This window comes from Vigna unguiculata, chromosome 5, assembly GCF_004118075.2.
Source record: "Vigna unguiculata cultivar IT97K-499-35 chromosome 5, ASM411807v1, whole genome shotgun sequence".
NCBI lineage: Eukaryota > Viridiplantae > Streptophyta > Magnoliopsida > Fabales > Fabaceae > Vigna > Vigna unguiculata.
The window spans coordinates 22,515,049-22,535,407 of record NC_040283.1 but is presented as its reverse complement, the minus strand read 5'-3'; the positions used below and the strand labels follow the sequence as shown (position 1 = coordinate 22,535,407).

General features: G+C 31.3%; 2 protein-coding genes across 2 annotated transcripts; both read right to left on the bottom strand.

The window, feature by feature from the left end:
• Nucleotides 1–308: 308 nt before the first annotated feature.
• Nucleotides 309–1,448, bottom strand: LOC114183953. Its single transcript, XM_028071160.1, has 2 exons — nucleotides 1,150–1,448; nucleotides 309–859 (listed from the first exon to the last, which is right to left on the bottom strand). The coding sequence occupies exons 1-2, from the start codon at nucleotides 1,245–1,247 to the stop codon at nucleotides 583–585; spliced, it is 375 nt and encodes a 124-aa protein (XP_027926961.1). The 5' UTR covers nucleotides 1,248–1,448; the 3' UTR covers nucleotides 309–582.
• Nucleotides 1,449–18,192: 16,744 nt separating this feature from the next.
• Nucleotides 18,193–19,504, bottom strand: LOC114184487. Its single transcript, XM_028071796.1, has 6 exons — nucleotides 19,397–19,504; nucleotides 19,081–19,162; nucleotides 18,773–19,014; nucleotides 18,495–18,689; nucleotides 18,319–18,411; nucleotides 18,193–18,234 (listed from the first exon to the last, which is right to left on the bottom strand). The coding sequence occupies exons 1-6, from the start codon at nucleotides 19,502–19,504 to the stop codon at nucleotides 18,193–18,195; spliced, it is 762 nt and encodes a 253-aa protein (XP_027927597.1).
• Between the last annotated feature and the right edge of the window lie 855 nt (nucleotides 19,505–20,359).

Below are 20,359 nucleotides of genomic sequence, written 5' to 3'. Positions count from 1 at the left end.
TCATACAATAGTGTTTAATAGTTTTAGCTTTTATATATGCGTCTATTGAATTACCCTTTGCGTCTCCAAGTTGGATTCCATTAAAATATTATTTTTCAATCACTTCAGTAACCAATCTCATGCACGAAACCTACTTCATGTGTACCATGCATTATCCTCGGTAGTCTTTTTAGAAAAAAGAAACGTAAGAAAATCAGCATGATTAATTTTGCTGATGCTATTCGTGAATATACTTTATGCTTAATTACATAATATATACAGTTAAAAACACCAAGATTATAATAGATAAGAAGGGGAGAGAAGAGCCGTAAACTAATTAATTATGCCATAGATTACGGGACTATATAGTAGATACTAAAGTAGCATTGTTTTTTATTCACAACTTGCTTCAAAAGCCACTCATCAAGACGAAAGGATCATAGTAGAGAAAAACACTCAAGAAACACACTCTTTGCAAAGCTACTACACGCTATTAACACAAAAACATCTTTAAAAGACACAAAAGTCACCTATAATATTATCTTGTTTTTTCTTCTTCTTCTTGGTTTGGATGTGACTCTAGCTTTGTTTCCTTTCCCTCTCTTAACACATTACATCCTTGAGAAGCTTGTACCTGCGTGTGCCGGGTCGTGGCGACGGTGTGGGACTCTTCCCCTTCTCAGAACCACTCTCTTCACGATGATCATGCTGTTTGATCATTTTCTCGCCGGAATATTCCGAACGGTGGGTGGCTCCGGCCTCGTTTCCAGTCACCGGTTTCTTCGAATTCGACCCAATATGTCTCAGGTTCTTCTCCTCGCTCTGGCACCAATCGCACAGTTCTATCTCCGGTAATTCTCCGTAGTAGTTGCTACAATACCTGAAAGACTAGACTGATTAAACTCCAATACTCAAAAGCGAAAAGCACAAAGGTAAAATAAAAATTAAAAACCATACATATTCTATATGAAACTACCCATGAAGATAAAAGCTAGCATGAGTAGGACCACGATCGTGGTTCGTGTAAGATGGTTGTGAAGGCAAAAGAGGTTCTGAAAATTAAAGATGATTATGAGTAGATGATGTGTGTGATTTAGTGAGCACGTGTTGAAGAAGAAGAAGAAGAAGAAGAAGGGAATGGGATGATCTACAAGAAGAAAAAGAGCATACGAGTGCTGGAAGCGATGACGGCATTTGTTGCAGCGAAAAAGCTTATCGGGGAAACCCACGTCGCCGCACATGCAGCAAACCGTTTGAAGATCCACCATTGTTTTCAGCGTGCCCCGAAGATTGAAAGAAGAGAAAAAGAGAATTTGGAGGGGAGAAAGGAGAGAGAAAACGCACCCAGAAAGCCAAAGAGCACACGAACACAGAAAAAAAAAAAAAAAGAGAGAATATGATCACTGCGAGGAGAGAGAAACCCCAAGTTGAAGTAGAAGAAGAAGAGGAAGAGGGTAGAGAGAGGATTAGAGATAGGAAGAGTTTATAATTTATATAGAGAAAGATTACCGGTGCGCATGTTGAGTCGGTGTTGGAAACTGATGTATTATAAGTCATTTTTCATTTATTAAATTAATTAAAAATTATATTTATTCTCGCACAAGTGATATCGATTTCAATTTCTTAATCAATTGCCATAAGATTCGAATTTGGATGATACTAATAATAAATTGAAGCATAAATTTTATAATTATAACCTAAAGAAAGAAATAAAATAAAATAGGCATATTTATATTGATTCACAGGTAGACCACAGGTTGCTCGCAGTCATTTTCAGTTAGGGCAGGCAGAGAAAGTGAGGGAAAAGACAGTTATGACCCATGGCTGAGGTTGTTTGATTATCATTTTTTACCTATCTTTCCCTTTTCATCAGCTTTTGTCCTGTTTGTGGATTTTGGAATTGCCTTAGTTGGTGATGAGAGGGTGTAGCCATGTCATCAACATTTCACTCCTGCACAAATCACCATTTCGATAACTAACAACGCAAGCCTAAACAACCCTATTATTAGTAATAATCATACCACGCTAGAGTTAACACCTATGCAACGCAATTATATTTTACTCACACTTTCCTATTTAACATCTTCAACAAAAAATATGTCATTATCTGTGTTATTAATCTATATTAAACACGCCTTTTTTTATTTTTTTATTTTAGTGAGATACAACGTTGTCATCAAAAGGAGACATTTTAATAAAAATACTTCATTTTCGAGATTATAATATGCCAAAACTAGCTCATTCTATACATTAATAATATAATTACTATAATAGACTACTTCACTTAACATATCACAAGTTAACCAACGCTCAATCAATAATAATAGTTATTATTATATAATAAATTATTTGCAACACTACGTACCATGGGTATATTTTACTTCAAATAATTAAAATTTAGGAAATACAAATACGAATCATTTAAAATTATACGTGTCCTTAATACTTTAAAATAAAGTAGCTTACTTAGGAGTTGAAAACAAACTTAAGAAATTGAGGCAATAATAATCATTAACGCGGTTACATTTTTTATGATGTTAAAATAAAGAGACTGAAAATAAGGCAGAGGAGGAAAAGAAGAGCTTGCAGTATAGAAAAGATTATTGATATTTTATGAACTTTAAAATATGTAGATAAATAAATTCTAAATAATTGTGAAATGATGAGCTCATGATAAGTAAAGTGTATAAGAGGCGGTCTTAGGTTCCAGAACGAAATAATTGGTTAATCAGATATAATTGCTTGTAGAAATGATTCACGAAAATTAATGTAGTATAATATATAAATTGTTTTATTAAATTCCTTTAGTATTTTAGTTAATTAGAGTTTAAGATCATCTTAATCTTCAAATATCCCTAGACGTTTATTCAATAGGTAATGCTAGCATTACTGTTTTTTTTTCCCTATTTTTAACAACATTAAAATAGAATGCATACTTTTTGAGTCCTATTAGAATTTTTCTTATTTTATGAGATTTTTCTTTCATAAAGTTTTGTAAAAGAAAATATTTTTATATTATTTTTTCAAAAAATTTTAATTGATAGGTAACTTTTTTGTGGATAATTATTTCTTACAAAATTATAAAATTTATAAGTATTTTTTTATAAATTTATTTGTAAAAAATGTTTTTGTGAAAAATATTTAAAAAAAAAATCAAATTATTCATAACAAATTTTGTAAGGGTTTTTAAGAAAAAAATTTAAAAAAGAAAGAAAAGAAAAATACAGTGATATGATGCTTAACTCGATGTTTTTGCTCGTATGTTACATCTCAATGTTTTCCTCAAACTCATTATGGCAGTTTATCTTTACTTTAACGTATCTTCTTCACTCCAACATTGGGTAGACTTCCTTAGCAAACCAAAAAGAAAATTTCATGATATGGAAATACTAACAATTATGTTTTTAATTTTTTCTAAACGTACTTGACTGCGTATTTCATTTTATTCCCTTCCAATATACTCAATTCTGGTATACGTCTTTGGTTCAATCGATTAATTATAGTTCATAAGCTAAAACTAATCAACCAAATCATGAGACGTGTAATCTGGAGTGGATTTAATAATATTTCGCATATATAATATATATATTTGATGAACAAAATAAATGGGATTTTATGTGTCTTGTAATCAGTGACAGAGATAAAGAAAAAAAGAAAAGGTTCTCTCCAACTACTTGGATGTGAATGGGGACAATCAAATCCGCATATCCCCAACAACTGACAATTACCTGCGAATCCTTGGAAGGCAAATTCAATCTGAGTCAGTAGCTCCAGCTCCTCGTGAGAAGGACAATTTGCAAACACAAACTATTTTCATAATGGATAAAACTTTGATAAAATTGTACGTATTGTTTAGACTATATGTTTGGTATTTCGTAGACTATGTGTTTGCTATTGTTTTAGTCAAAGTTAGGGACTTCAAACAAGGTATTCAGTATATTTTTCCTTGTTTAGCGGAAAACCTACTTTCTTGATCGTAGGATATTTCTACTTTAGTGAGGAAGAACATTTGAACCTTGTCGTTTAAGATTCTCCTATCTCATTGTTTTTGGAGGATTTGGATTTGATCATTGTATAATACCTTTTAATAAATCCAATTCACTACAACAAAAATCACTTTAGATAATAGCATAAAATTGTGATCTAAATTATAAATATCGTGATTTAAAGATTAGACTACACTTTTTTAAGCGTAGTATAGGTGAGTGTAATTATAGATAGTAAACAACGATTTTTAGTGCGACAATACTTTTAAAACCATTGCTTAAAATCCTCACAATAGACAACCGTTTTTCAAGTTGATTTTAGACCTCACCTATATTTTTAAACCACATTTTTACTGATTTTGCCCACATAGTTTAAAGCAACAGTTATATAATCATGGACTTTCATGATTTATACATCATTTATAAAAATGTTGTTTATTATATGTTTAGGCCACATTTATTTAGTCGTTATCTAATTTAGTGTGGTCTAAACTACCAAATGTTGTAGTGATTTACTCAACACAAAATCCTTTTCGGTGGCTAGAAAACTTTATGTTTTTCAATTTGATATTTTGATTGTTTAAGTGTTTTATATGTCCACTCTTATAGCACAAACCTCACGAGTAATCAACTTATGTTATGGATTAAAGTTACAAAAATCTTTAATTCACTAGACTCTCGCTTACTATTAACTTCAATCAACAATTCATTAATTTCTTTTCAGGAATTATATTTTTGTTATTTTTTATTTTTAAAGATGGAATCATAGGGGAATCAAAATAAAAGACATAGGGGAGAAAGATAAATGAAGAAGAGAGTGGTAATGAAGGGTTTGTAGAAACGTAAATTACATAGAAGTAACACTACAAAAAAAAAAAACTAATTTTCATACGAACGAAATTCGTATATAAAGCCTTAAATATGTAATGTAATTGAAAATTTTTGAAAGATTACATACGAAAAAGAATTTGTATATAAAACAGGCGTAGGTAATTTAACATACGAAAAAAATTTTCGTATGTAATGTTACATACGGAATAAATTCGTATGTAACTAATGCAGACATTACTCATGGAATAAATTTGTATGTCATTGATGAAGACATTACATACGAAAATAAATCTGTATGTAATGTGTGTGCTTATAAGAATTTTTTTATATTCTTATAATTCAATCGTAATAGAGTTAAAATGACATAAACTTTTACCATTATTTATTGAAATGAAGATCAAATTGATGCACATAACAATCTAATAAAGTTCTAATAGCACATCCAAAGTTAAGTCATAATAGCATATAATTCAAATGAAGAAGTAAGAAATTATATCTAGAAGCAAGGTCCAACAACTTAATCCAAAATGTTTGATCTAAGAAGGTATAATTAAAATCAATTTTGAACAAAATGTAATTTTCTTGTTTAATGGATGGCTACGAAGACCATGTTGCTTAACATAGTGGTAATTATAGTCAACACTAATGAATATATATAATCATCATTAAAGCTCATATAACTTCTATTATAATCAAGGATAAAATAAGAACTGGTAAAGGAAATCAATGGAAGCAGTGACCTAACTTATTATAATCAATATTGAATTTGTCATTTCTTCTTGTTCGTGACATTCTTAGAATGTTCGAAATTGTATCCATAATTTGTCACCCCTTGTTTCCATTTGATATAACTATTTATATTTTCCCCCTATTATGACAGTTACTTGGCATAAAAGAAAAATATATAAATTGGAACAATTGTCCTAAAACTACCCTCATTATGTCAAATATCCTCGTTGCTTCCCCATTCTGCAGCAGTTATTGCATGTAATCTCCCTTTCGAAATTTTGATTATCCTTTTCTCAATGTTTTTCTCTACTTCTTGCTACTTTTTGTGTCCTGTGTCTCGATCGAGCTTTTTTTGATGTTTCAACAGTGTTATTTACTTAATTTCCCCTTTCAATCCTACTTGCCTTAACACATCCCTTTGCCCCCTTTTTACATGGCAACATGCTTGTCGCATCCTTCTATTTGATTATTTCTCGATACCCTCAACAAATGTCCCCCAAGAGAATACTCATTCATAACTCTTTCGATTAAGTATTCTCTTGATGCTCAATTCAACTCTTAATTTTCAAGCCTTTCCACCTTCTTGCCTTGCATGTTTTCGCATTGATTAGGAACATCACACGTCTCTTCACCACCTTTGTCTTTAATGCATTGTCCATGCCTACTTGAGTGTAATCGCCAAACTATAACTAAAGTAGCAATATGATATTAATTCCCTAAATTGGTTTCGACCCATTCGAATTTCAGTTTGCAACACTTTTTTTTATAATCTTCTCCTACAATATTTCTTATATTTCTTCATGCTTCTTTATGCGCCCATCTTTGCACTTTTCCTTTCTTTCTCTCTAATCCTTCCTGTATTTATCCTCTTCAACAAACCCAAATATTTTCCTTCTCCCTCTTACATTACTTCAACGAATTCTTCTAAGAGCGCCTCTTTCTTGTCACTGTCCTATGCCAACATGATTGTGCTTGATGGATGACTCTTTGTGCTTGTTCTCTGCTTGGAGGAAGAATCCAAGAAGATCTACGAGACCCAATGTGAGCGACATTAATTACATATGCTTTTGGCGGCCCCCTTAAATACTACGAGTTTTTTGGAGGCATTCCCTTACTTTTCACGCTTAGATTCCACCAAACTTATTAACCAATATGACAAAATACACATTGATTTTTGTCAAAATGCAAGTAAAATCTACCGCTTAGGACTATTTTCCCCTAGGCCTAACTACTTAAAATTGTTAGACAGGGTTAGCGTCTCAATCAAATTTTACTATGCCTAATCATGTCTATTCTTTTATCTTTTCAGCAAATAAAAAGCTTAATTAATCAAAGTAAAGTCTTTACTAATTTTAGTTAGAGTAAATACCTTTAACCAAAGTACAGTCTCAGTTATTGGTAAAAACTCATTTAATGACATGAAAGCTTATAAATAAAATCAAAGTAAAGTCTCAATTAAATTTAAAAACTCTTGGACTCATATGATCAACATGCATATAAATTTAAAGTTATTACTTTTTACGTGATTCAAGGATAAAAGACATAGATGAATGAAAAACAAAACAATAATAAAAAATAAAGAAATTATTTCATTCTAACCTCAGAATCCATAATGAAATTATAATGGAACCAACCTAGAAGCTTAGAACTCCATAAAATCAAAATAAAAGAAATATAGAAGAATAATGGAGAGAGAGAGAAATTAGGTCCCCCTAACGGCTCCTAAATTCCGAAGTACCGAGCTTCCCTTTTTGCTTTCCCTTGGTCTCTTATATAGGTCTTGATTGGACTTGAATCTTACATTTTCTATTGCTGAAATCTTTTATCTTTTGATATAATATCTCTAAAATAATTAATAGATTTTATTGGTTTCTAAAATATTTGGAAGATTTTCTTTATTGATAATTTGAGATATACAAAAGATAATTAATTAAAAGTCTTTAATTAATCATTTAGCAACTTAATTTTTGTCCAATTTCAAATAATGCCCCTCTTGTTTGACCATTTGACCAACACTGACTAGGATTTGTTCAGAGTTGACTACTTTGACCAAGTTTGACCATATTTGAAAGTGATGGATTGATGACATGACATGATTTTGACTTGATTTTGTAACTCTGAACAATTCAATTTCACACCTTTAATGAACCAAATTTAATTTTAGCTGTATCAACAAATGTTAGAATATCCAAAAATATTTTATGCAACTAAAATCACTTTTTAATTCATTTTTATCACACAAATTCAATAAACCTAATTATCATAATTGTTAATTAAGACATTCTTTTAAGCACAAAAATTCAATTAAATATCTATAATTAAACATTAAATGAGGACATAAATATGAACTCATTAGTCTTCCCAGTTTTTCAAGTGGATCCTTGCCCTTACTTATTGTCACATCTCCATCAAATGTGAAAGACAAAAAATACTTTAGAAGACAAAAATAAACATTGTATTTATAATGACGACTATTAAATTATTATGTATATTAAAATTAAAAAAAAATTAAGATCTCAAAAGAAAATTATAAACAAAAGACTCAAATCCAAATAAAAAAAAAACTAAAGATAATAAAAATGGAAAAACAAGGCTCCACATACTCTTAAAAATGGAAAAACACAATTCCACATGTTTAATGCCTTTTTTAACAATTGAATATGCTTCAATGTAAAAATTAGGGATGTCAAAAATATTCGTACCCGTGGGTATCCGCGAATAAAACCCGTAATGGATAAGAAATGGATATTAAAAATGGATACCCGCTACCCGTGGGTACGGGTATTTTCGATACTCGCATGTTAACGGGGCAGGTACGGGTATCATAGTACCCGTATCCATGGATACCCGTACCCGCTAAACTTTAATTCACAAAAATACCCTTATAGATATATATATATATATATATATATATATATATATATATATATATATTAGTAAAAACCATTTTGTCCTAATTTTTTATAAGTTGCACATCTTGTCTTCTGTCTTCATTCTTCCAACTTCAAGTATTGGTACGTTGTCTTCTTTCAAGTACACCCCTTAACATTTTTCTCTTCTCCTTCTTTGAAATTGGGCATATACATCAAACCATATATAGATAGTGACGTTTATGGTATGCTTGTTGTCAAATGATGGAATCAAAATAAAAATATTTGGCACGTGACAGTTGAAGTTTATTATTTGATTATTTTTCAAGAATCAATCGGAGAAAGTGGACTTGTTGATCAAAACACTAATTAAAGAATTTTCATCGTGTTGAATGTCATTTTATATTTATTTTTATAATTATTTGGACTTGAGTTAGTTTAAAATTTATTTAAAATTTATGACAGTGATGTATTTTATTTTATTTTATTTGAATTTATGATTAAATATTTATTTTTTAAATAATTTTGTAAATACCCGTGGGTACCCGTAGATATCCGCGAGTATGAAAAAATAGACGGATATCCGCATAACGAATACCCGACGAATATGAATACAGGTATGAGACAAATATTTATGTAGCCCCGTACCCTACCCGCCCCGTTGACATCCCAGTAAAAACATATGTTGGGCAGGCACACCAAATTAATGCTACTCGCCACGCTTAAATTGATTGAACTAGAACACTGATTTAATATTTCCAATTCCGTGATCAGCTTTAATTCAATTAAAATGCATGCAATTCACATTTTCGGCAAAGTTCACAACCACATGGTGAGCTTCAATTGCATCGGGAAAATGGTTGCCAAAGGACAAACTAGAAATTGACACATCACATTACCCATGAAGTTAGAACTTTAAAGCACCACAGAACCAACAACGTGAACCCACTGCCTCATCTTCACTACGGAAGGCGCCGAAAACGCAAACTGCATTGTTTGCCAAACCTCTGCCGCTTGTAATGTCTCCTTAGATTAATTATGCTTCAGCCACTTTAACGAAATTCAACAAACAATCAAATTTGAGTGGCATGTGATTACATGTATATTTTGTATTGACATTATAGTTTTATTTTACATTGAATGTATTTTTATATATTTTATTTTCATTTTTTATTTTAAGTTCTTTTAATAATAATAAATTAGATTTATTGTGTATATTTTTTTAATTTTATATTTTTAATGTTTCTAATCTTTCTTCATAGTTGTATTCGATTTAAATTTTAAAGACTTGAAAATAAATATATGGTTTGTTGAATTTGAAGTTCTATACTATTTATTATGATTTTTCTAAAGTTTAGACAAATGTGTAGAAATTTTGTATAGTGGTCCATGTAGATCATATTTTCTTTGTATTAGCTTAAACATTTGTATTTGGACTTGTGAACTTAATTAGAGTCTACATTTAGGTCTAATTTTGCATCATATTTCAAAGGATTTAATTAGACTACATGTGCTCTACACAAAAATTATTTTACTAAACTTTTAGTTTTAAAAATTCTCTTCATCTCCTTTTCTCTCTTTTCTTTTTATTTTCTTTTTAGACCATTCCTCTTCTCCTCTTCATTTTTTTTTCTTCATCTATAAAGAACTAATCCTTAAGGATTAATTCATCGAATCAAAATTAAACAAGTCAAATTGAGTTTTGTAACCAGAAATATAATTATTAGTAACTATAGAAGAAGTTGCATAAAAAAAAAAAACAAGTAATGTTGCATGGAGTGTGATAGACCTTAAGTTACAATGAACTTTAAAAACAATTAAGTTCTCCATGAAATGTAATATGAGTTGAATCCTAAGGACACTCTCAAGATATGTCCATTGCATCATTTTCTTCTATAAACAAATAAGGATTGGGCAGGGGATTTTGGTTTAAAGAATGAATAGTATAATTAACAAAGGATCGAAGAGATTAACCTATTTGAATGAAATACAAGAAAACGGAAACTAAATTCGAAAATTGACAAGATTGAGTAATGAAATGAATCATTAAACTAATGAAACATAAATAAAGAACTAAAAGTCGAATTAACCGTAAACAACTAACGAAAACCCAGACATAGAAATTGGAAATTTATATTCAAACTCAAAGCATAAATAAAAAATTGAAAACTAAAAGAACTAAGCACAAGAAATGTAAATAAAAATTGAAAACAAAAACAAAAATAACAACAAAAAGAATGAAACATACAAGACAATCAATTCAAGAATACAAAATCTAATTATCTAATCTGTAGAAATTAAGTGTCTAATAGCAAAAGTGAAAATCACTGTCAATTTAAAAATTGTAAAATTACAATCTAAGATATCAAGAATTATCAAAACACAAAGTAGAATGCTTCCATAAACTTTTGACTTAATATTGATCGCAAGACTATCAAACAATTGTAACAACTCAAAATCAATTTGACATAACCCTTATCACCACACCAAGAAGGTCGTCTAACGAGGCACGAATAGTAGAGTCATCTACTAGAGGCTAACCCATTAGACGAGCCTAATGGAGTAAAAATGGGTGCATTGTCTCCTAAGTGATATTTTACGCATAGCATAGTAAATTTAGCATACATATAAACTTATGCCTTCCTCATTCCATAAAAAAAAAGTTTTACAAAATACAAGTTTACATTGAATACATTTTATTGTCTTGAGGAATAAAATATGTATACAAAATTGTCCTAAAATACAAGGGTTCATTTATGTGGCTACTACTGGGAAACATCATCTACTTGCGTGCAACAATATGGTTATAGCATGTTAAAACCACACAAACCAAAAAGTTGAAGGGTAAGCAAATTTTGGATAAACAACCCACACACACACACACACACAAACACACACACACACACACACACACACACACACACACATACACATGCGTGCACACACACACACATCCACACCTACACACCCACACACTTACACACCCACCCACACACCCACACCCACATACAAATACACATCCAAACACACACACACACACACACGCACCCACACCCACACCCATAACCACAAACACCAAAAAACCGACAGTCCACCAACACACCCAAGAACTCACACATCCAAACCCATACACACCTACAAACCCAACCCAACCACCCCTAACACTTACACAACCACACATACAAACCCACACATACACACACCCACTCACCCACACACAGAGACACACCCACCCACCCACACAAACAGACACACACAAACACAACAAACTCGCTACCCACCCACACCCACACCCATACACCTAACCACCCTAACACACACACACACACACACCCACCCACCCATACACCCATCCACACACACACACACATGCAATAGATAAAGACACCACTACGTTTATAACATACTATTATGAATTTCATAACTTTATCATCATAAAACATCAACAACACAATATTAATCATTGTACACACAACAAACTAACATATAGTTCACAACCTCAACATCATAATACATCAAGTATCACAACAGAACCACCAAAGAAACAATGTTAGTTTAAGACTAGGCTTCCAATGTTGTAACTCTACGACCACAACGAGCTTCAATGAAGAAGAGACTCAAAGAGAAGGACCGGAACATTGTAAAATGAGGTAACACAATTTAAGGAAATACAAGTCTTAACATTTTGTCCTTTGACCTAATATGGCCCTGTTTTTCTTTTCGAAAGGGACAATACAGTGCCACTAGCATGCTCTACACAACATCCCAACACGAGACAAAATTATACCATAATACTGTTTAAGCTCTCTTTCTCTTTGAAGGGACAATAGTGTATTAAATTGTCAAGCCATACACTCTTATCCAACTTTCTTCTCTTTCTTGTTGGTGTAAGGTGGCTTTAAAAGAGAGGGGATGAATAGAGCACATAGATAATTATACATTTTGTTCATAAACTCATTAATAAAAATACGAGTATACGAAAAAGATGGCACACAAAATTTTAACTATTTCACCTCACACCTTGAGACTGCGTCAGTCTCTTAAGCAACTTGGTTAAAATATTTCACTAATCAACACCTTTGACTAGCATGAATATCAAGCTCTCCAAGTTACAACGAGTTTAATCCTCCTTGAGGAACAACAAATATCAACCTCTCCAGGTATCATGAGTACCACCTTCTTTAGTTACAAGTATAAGCCTCTCTAGGTGTCCTTCTCAATCTCTCCTTAAGATCGAGAACTTTCAATAACAATAACAATCTCTCATACAAGAGAGTACAACAAAGTTCATAGGGTTTATTTCACAATGTTAATGATATTATAATGGATTTTACTCAACCTAATATCACTCTATACAAAATATGAATTTGACTCTATACTCTCAAAGTATTCTAACTTTAAACTTCTCTTGAATATTTGATAGTGTTTCAACACTTTGACAGTTCTCTCATATTCTTCTTATCTTCTTCATCTAGTTATTTATATTTATCATCATCTTGTGCCATTTCACCATTGTTGCATATTCAATGTTTCATATCTTCAATATCTTCTTCTTTGTTTATTTCGATGTACTTGATATGACAATCAGAGTGTGTTACTTCATGTGAATCATCAATTTTTTCCTTTTCTTTACTCAACCTAATATCACTCTATACAAAATATGAATTTGACTCTATACTCTCAAAGTATTCTAACTTTAAACTTCTCTTGAATATTTGATAGTGTTTCAACACTTTGGCAGTTCTCTCATATTCTTCTTATCTTCTTCATCTAGTTCTTTATATTTATCATCATCTTGTGCCATTTGACCATTGTTGCATATTCAATGTTTCATATCTTCAATATCTTCTTCTTTATTTATTTCGATGTACTTGATATGACAATCAGAGTGTGTTACTTCATGTGAATCATCAATTTTTTCCTTTTCTGCCATTCAAAAATTGAATTTCAAACTTTGTAATGTTGTGGCTTCAACTTTTTGGAGATTCTATTGTATTCTTTGATATGCATGGGTTTTTCTTTCTCGATACTGGTTGATAATTGTATAACAATATTCACAATCTTCAATAAAAGAAGATTTCATTTTATATCTCATTCAATCAGATCTCAATCAAAATATTTTCAAATAAAGTTGAGACTTCTTAATCTAAAATTGATTTGATCAACAATTTCAGCATCCATATTTTGTTGATCAAGTAAGACTTGATCTCTGCATCACATTGTAATTTGTTAACCTTTTTGTGCTATCTATTGATTTGAACCTGGCTCATCTAATGGATGTCTTTACATTACTTTTCTAGTTATTCTTCTGTTGAAGTCGTCTAATGGAAGTACTCGTCTAGTAGAAATGTTTGAAATTAAGCATTATTTGTTGAGTTGACTCATCTAATGGTCTTCCTTATCTAGAATTATTCTTCCTTTCCTTCTTTGGATTTTCTTCGATCTTCATGCTTTAACTCATGTATTATTGTTGTAATATGGAGACACTCAATTGATATAATCTTCAAGATAATATAATCTTGATATCTTGCCCTTTGGACACTATAAAAAATCATGTTAAAAATGATACTTATGACTGTCATATGTTGTGCGTATGGCGGGTCCGCATACCGCCATAAATCCTATCGCCACAATGTATAATATGGCAGTCTAATGAAAATCGCTGTAACACCCGCCATTTAATGCACTATACAAATAATGGTAGTTAAAATCGCCATAATTTGTTTATTTTTAAAAGCATTCCAATGCAAAAAGCGACACCTAAAAACGTCATTATTTTCACTATACTAAAATGTAATACAACGTTTTGAACTGTTGTAATTTGAATGTAAAATTATTTCAATTATTTTATAACCTCATAATTTATTAAAACTACTTTTCATAAAATAAAATAAAAATAGTAAAAAGTTATACAAAGTTATAGTGAAACATATACTTTTATAAAATCTCAATTTAACAGAAGGGAGAAACTAAAATTATGATTTTATTGCTATATTTAACACTTGAGTGATAGTTAAGCCAAATACAGAGTGCACCCATTGACACTAATGGCTGGAATCCATCAAAGCCAACAAAATTACAATGCATTGCCCCCACCCAGTCCACATTAGTGGTGCCAAAACTACTTAACCTCTAATATATAGGACCCTCTTCCATATAGTGCCATTATTTCTTGAATGTGCTAATGAAACCTTTGCTTTCATTTCCACCTAATAATCGACCTTTCAAAATGTTCATGCATATTCTTTTCCATGCCTTATATGGCTTCCACGGTGCAGCCCTCTCCCTTGTTGGAAATATCTGCAGAAACAAATCTTGCTACAAATATAATAGTTAATCGTAAAGTAGAAGCATATCCAAATTTATAGTTTAGCAAACTTGCCATGTCTCGTTTTCAAATTGATAATGCAAAATGGCAATATAGTCAAACACCATCCAAGTTGGCAACGTAGCCTTTTAAATCTAAACATTTTTCAATGCTTAAAACTGTAATTTTTTTCTTATTGAAATTTTATTCATGTGAGCAAACATATATATATACTATTATTAATAAATAAATACCACCATAAATAGACTTCATATTGTTAAGAATAAAAACATATTCAAACAAAGAATTACCTCCGTGGTGCATAAAATCTGCTCAAGTATCTTTAAACTACAAGGCATATGAAGGGTAGTCCAATATTAAAACATCACTAAGCAATGTTTAGACCTTTTATTATAAAACAAAATTACAATATTTCACCTTCTATTTTCAAACCCAACTTTGATTTGTTTTAGTTCAATATTAGAAGGGATGAGACACTCTCTGATTAGTTGCAGCCTTTGCCAAGAACTTGGTTTGGGAAATTCAGCATAGGCCCTTTCCAAAGCCTTAACTTGCTCAAGTTTGTACCCGTAATCAACCCTTTATGATCGATGCTCTCCCAAAAAATGAACAATGCAGGTGGAACATTTGCTAGGAACCATTGTTCAAGAGCATATTATAATCAACATTTAGAAGATACTTAGAAAATTAGAAGAAAGAGGAATTGCACATATAACTATATGCTTTTAAAGTACCTACATGAGCGTTGATGCCTTGGCACACAAAACCCCACCTCCAAATGTTGGGAACACAAAACATTTTAATTGGACCCCAAAAAATAGTTTGGAGAAGAGTTTATCACTATAGTCACATCTTCCATGCCATCGGTACCCATCAATGACCAACTATTATCAACAAACCCACTCATAAATCATTAAATCCCCTAAAAAATTAGGTCAAAAAAACATAGAGTACAAAAATCTTGAATTATAGCAAGAATATGAAAAGTGCGTACCTCTAGAAATTAAAGCAAGGGCCTTCCTTGCTTACGATAGGGTCGTGAACCCACTAATCATAATCTTTGCCAAGATGCCCAATTTGCGAGCGAAAGAAAAGGTAAAGATGTAGTGAGGGTTCAAGATGGGGTTTTGCACTAAGGGTTTACAGTGGACTATTTGGGTTTATGGTGAGGGTTAAAGATGAAGGATGGTGGTCAAGGTTCAATATAATGCTTTTCGACGAGGGTGTGCATTTCCGATGAGCCTCGATGAGAGTTCCAACAAAGGTTTGGGTCACGATTTAGTGTTTGTAAGGCTCGAAGGTGAGAAGCCATTTTGAAAAGGCTCGATAGTGAGGAGCCAATTTGAAAAGGCTCGAAAGTGAAGCGTGTTTAGTGTTTTGAAAATGATAAAGGGTTCTAGGCAAGGAAGATCTAGGGTTTTGGACAAGAGAGAACAAGTGTGGGAAGTGTTAATTTGGAAGTTTATTTTGTTTTTAGGACAGAAAACTCCGAGGGAATTCTTGTTTCAATAGTGATACGATGTAGGAAAATACCATTGTGGGAGAAAAAAAATTAGAATTATTAAATGACACTTTCAAATGCCATATTTTGAACGTAAAATATGGTAGTTATAAAAATATCATAATATGTAATAAATTATGGCAGTTTTTTAGAACCGTCATATTAAAACTGCCATATTTATCATAAATTTTTGTAGTGGGAATTTACGTCTTTATAAATATGTTGTATATCATATTCCTTATTTTGATTGTTTTTTCGTTGTAGCTTCTCTACTTAAATCTTCTTCATTTCAATTCTTTAAATAATCTTTTGTAATCCTTCATTTGTAAGATATCCTTTGTTGAAGCTATTGTATGATGAAATATATTGTTTAAAGCTTTAATCCATTGTTTCCTTATTGATATTAGAGAGCATTTGATGCAAAAATTATTGATATTATCTTCTCTCCAACATTAAGAAATCATCTACCAAAGGAAACTTAGGAAATAGATTATGTAATATCTCATTAGCAATAGTTTCAAATATAGTCATATGTAATCAAGATATGATCTAATACATAAATTATACAAATCAAATAAATATTTAGAATATGTAATCAAAATAATGTTGGTCATTTATAAAATGTTTCCATGACTATTTGACAATTATTTTAATTTCAAAATATAATTTCTTTGATGAAATCCTTTAATTCAAATTTAATTGTCAAGATATCATTTTAAACATTGTGACTCTTTCAATAATTTTGATTCCAAATAATATAATAAATCTGTTACTTCAAATATGCAATAAATAACTAAATGAAAGAAATGACTTAGCTAAAATAGCGTCGCTCTTTCAGACTTGTCTAATGCATGTAGTCATCTTATGCTTCATTGTGTTTCTTTGAGTTATCTAACAAATGTTAACTCGTCTAATGCCATGTTGACTCATCTAATTTCAAAACTCTTTTGGTCAACATCTTTTATTGAGCTCATCTACTCTTCACTTTTAGACATGTTTAATACAATCTTTATATTTCATTTAATATGCATTAACTACGCTTTTGACATGACTTGCTTAAAACTCATGAACAAACATTAGATAATCAAATATATAATCACAATTCATACAACACTTAGTCATTGTGTCGTATAATCGGTATTTAGTCTACTGGTTACTTAATCTAGTTTTTCTTAGTCCTTGCATAATTGTATTCTACAATTTAACAACTATGGAGCTTTCATATGCAAGACTAAACATATTATATGAATAACCAAATTTATCTTCATTTTTATAAGGTGTTTGTTATCATCAAAATTACTAAGACCTTTCATCACTACAAAAAAGTATGTGAATTCCGGCGGTTATTTCCAATTTTGAACGATACTTTTATCATAAGATAAATAGTTCACTCTTACATTGTTCAGAATAGATGTAGCTAGTTCATTGATGATCATATATTTGAAATAAAAATGGTTAAATTTTTTCAAATACTAAGTTGTTGTCCAGAGGCAATGAACAAAGCCATGGCTACTCACCTTGATGCACTTGGCTACACATCAAACGTGCAGTTCCATTTCTAAGCTTTAATATAATTCCTTTCATTCTATTTTTTTTTTCATTTCAAGATAATTTACGTAAAGTGATCAGAGTGACACTTATGAGCTTAATGTTTTTTTCTATCAATGTCCCTCACAAAAATAATACTTCTAATTGTGACTTGTGAGCTTACCACAGTTTTATCCTAACAATTTGCTCTAACTCATACGCCACATATTACCTCACTAGCAGCAAGTTCTATCATTACCAAAAACTGAGCCATCAAAATTTGAACCTCTCACTAGTAATATATGATGATTACATTATACTTCTACCTGATCAATCTAAGAATTAATATACAACATAAAGAGAAATTAACAAAGAAATTACTCCAATCTCCATAGCCTCATCATTGACATAGGTGCCATTCTTTCTCTTATGAGTTATCTTCTACAGTTCGGCTCGCCCAACATTCCTACCAGTCTCAATTTTCTATATATTCAAAGAAAATATTATAAGAAAAAGAAAACAGAATATATAACTCAGAGTTGAGAACAAAATATCAATAAAAGGTACCAAATTATCCCTTCTTCTTGACAAAGACATAGCACCACCAGTGTAAGGAATACTTTGTCTTTTCCTGATATCTCTATTTTTCTTACACAAATCCTACAAATTTAAAATTGATTAGAAGCTTATTGTAAATATCCTAATTCACGAGGTTGTAAATATATTAATTCAAGAGTTTATACCATTGTGGAAGGCTTGAGATGATAATCAACAAAAGCAGCCCACTGTTCCATATTAAGACTTTCTGGAACATTCTTGATGAGTTCATTTCTGCTAACAAGTGGGTCATAAAATTCATTCCAAAGCTTACATCTATACTCCCTCCAGAGTTTTCCAATTTTAAACAAAACGTCTCTTTTTGCTAAGTCTTCATTTGTCTTGAAATAATACAAATGTTAGTCAAAATCTATATTGAATAAAAGAAATAATGCTAGAGATGTTTAATGGCTGGTTATTTTACCTTTAAGGAACTTTCTCGCATATTATCCTTATAAGTATCTGGCATAGCTGACCATCTTTCAAAACTTATAGGGAACATAATATGATTTGCTGCTAGCAATCCACACACTCTTGCAAGTAAAGCGGATGCTTCTCCAATCGGTTGATATTTATCGTCATAGTTTACGATCACACGTAATCCACTAGGCATATTAAGAGCATCCTTAACCTTGACCTTCACATTTTGTCTAAGTCCATGCTCATCTATAAATATTAAATACATTAATTGACACTTAATAAATGAAAACAAAAACACATTATTAAATTTACCTATAGCTTCCACCGACCAATAATGGCTTGATTGCCTTCCTTTTTTTGGACCTACTCTTTCAGGTTCAGATTCAGGAGTTGGCTAAATAGATTCAGAAGTTGGTGGAATAGATTCAGAAGATTGGGGTGTTGGTTGTGCAGGTTCATAAGTTGGCAAATAAGGTTCATAACTTGCCTCTCCATGTTTAGTTCTTGGCTGTCCAGATTCAATTGTTGGTTGTCCAGATTCAATTCTTGGCTATCTAGATTCAATTCTTGGTTGTTCAGATTCAATTCTTTGTTGTCCTAGCTCAGTTGTTGGTTGTGCTGAAGTAACCTCCACATAATTTCCTATAGAATGTTCTGAACTAGGTGAAATGTGCTGAATTTCAAGGGTTCCTTTGGCTGCCTTAAGCAAGTTCCTAATTCTTTTAGCTCTAGGCATATCTGCATATACAAATGAAACAATCAAGATGTAAATAATTAATTATTACAATAAAAAAATCAATAATTAATTATAAGGTAAACATGTATGAAAAAGTTCTATAGCATAGAGCCATACCTAACAACTATTACTATTGTTACATTGAATCATTGTCATCAAGGTCATCATTATGGTTGTCCTCATTTAATAAGTCATCATCTTCATAGTCCCTAAACAATGGCAATTGTTCAGAGTCATTGAAAAACTGATTCAAGTCTTGTTGTGGACATGATTGAACTTCACAAATCTCAATATCTTCTTCTCCCATATCATAAAAGTCTCTTGGTTTCAAATGGACTGCAATTGTCCAATCCTTATTGACCTCATCGTTGACATAATAGACCATTTCAGCTTGTGAAGCCTCAATGTATGGATCATGCTCCTCACGATCTCCAGTGTAAATTAATCGTGAAAAATTAATACAATTAAAACCCAATGGATCTTTCTTAAACCCTTTATGTAATTTTAAAATGACCATAGTAATTAAGCTCTATTATATCTTCTAATTTTCCATAGTATGCCAAATTTGCTTCTCTAATGTTATTGTCTACACTACTTGCAACACACGATGTTGAAGAAGTTAAGAAAACTCCACTATTTTGACTTTTCATCCCATGTTCTCGACTTTCAGTTCTAAATTTGTATCCATTCACATTGAAGGCAGTAAATCTTCTAGCATGTGTTGTGGGACCTTGAGCTAGATACTTGAGATCATTTGACACTGAATTTGATATGTCTGGGTTATGAATCTAAAATAATTATTTTATATGTCAATATATTTTGAAAACTTTAATTTAGAATTTGTAAAAAAAAGAA

Coding starts and splice junctions, on each gene's coding strand:
- LOC114184487 (XM_028071796.1), bottom strand. CDS start 19,504: ATGCCTAGAGCTAAAAGAATTAGGAACTTGCTTAAGGCAGCCAAAGGA. Junction 19,015..19,080: donor TTGGTCGGTGGAAGCTATAG/GTAAATTTAATA, acceptor TAATATTTATAG/ATGAGCATGGACTTAGACAA. Junction 18,690..18,772: donor TGCGAGAAAGTTCCTTAAAG/GTAAAATAACCA, acceptor TATTATTTCAAG/ACAAATGAAGACTTAGCAAA.
- LOC114183953 (XM_028071160.1), bottom strand. CDS start 1,247: ATGGTGGATCTTCAAACGGTTTGCTGCATGTGCGGCGACGTGGGTTTC. Junction 860..1,149: donor CGTCATCGCTTCCAGCACTC/GTATGCTCTTTT, acceptor CTAGTCTTTCAG/GTATTGTAGCAACTACTACG.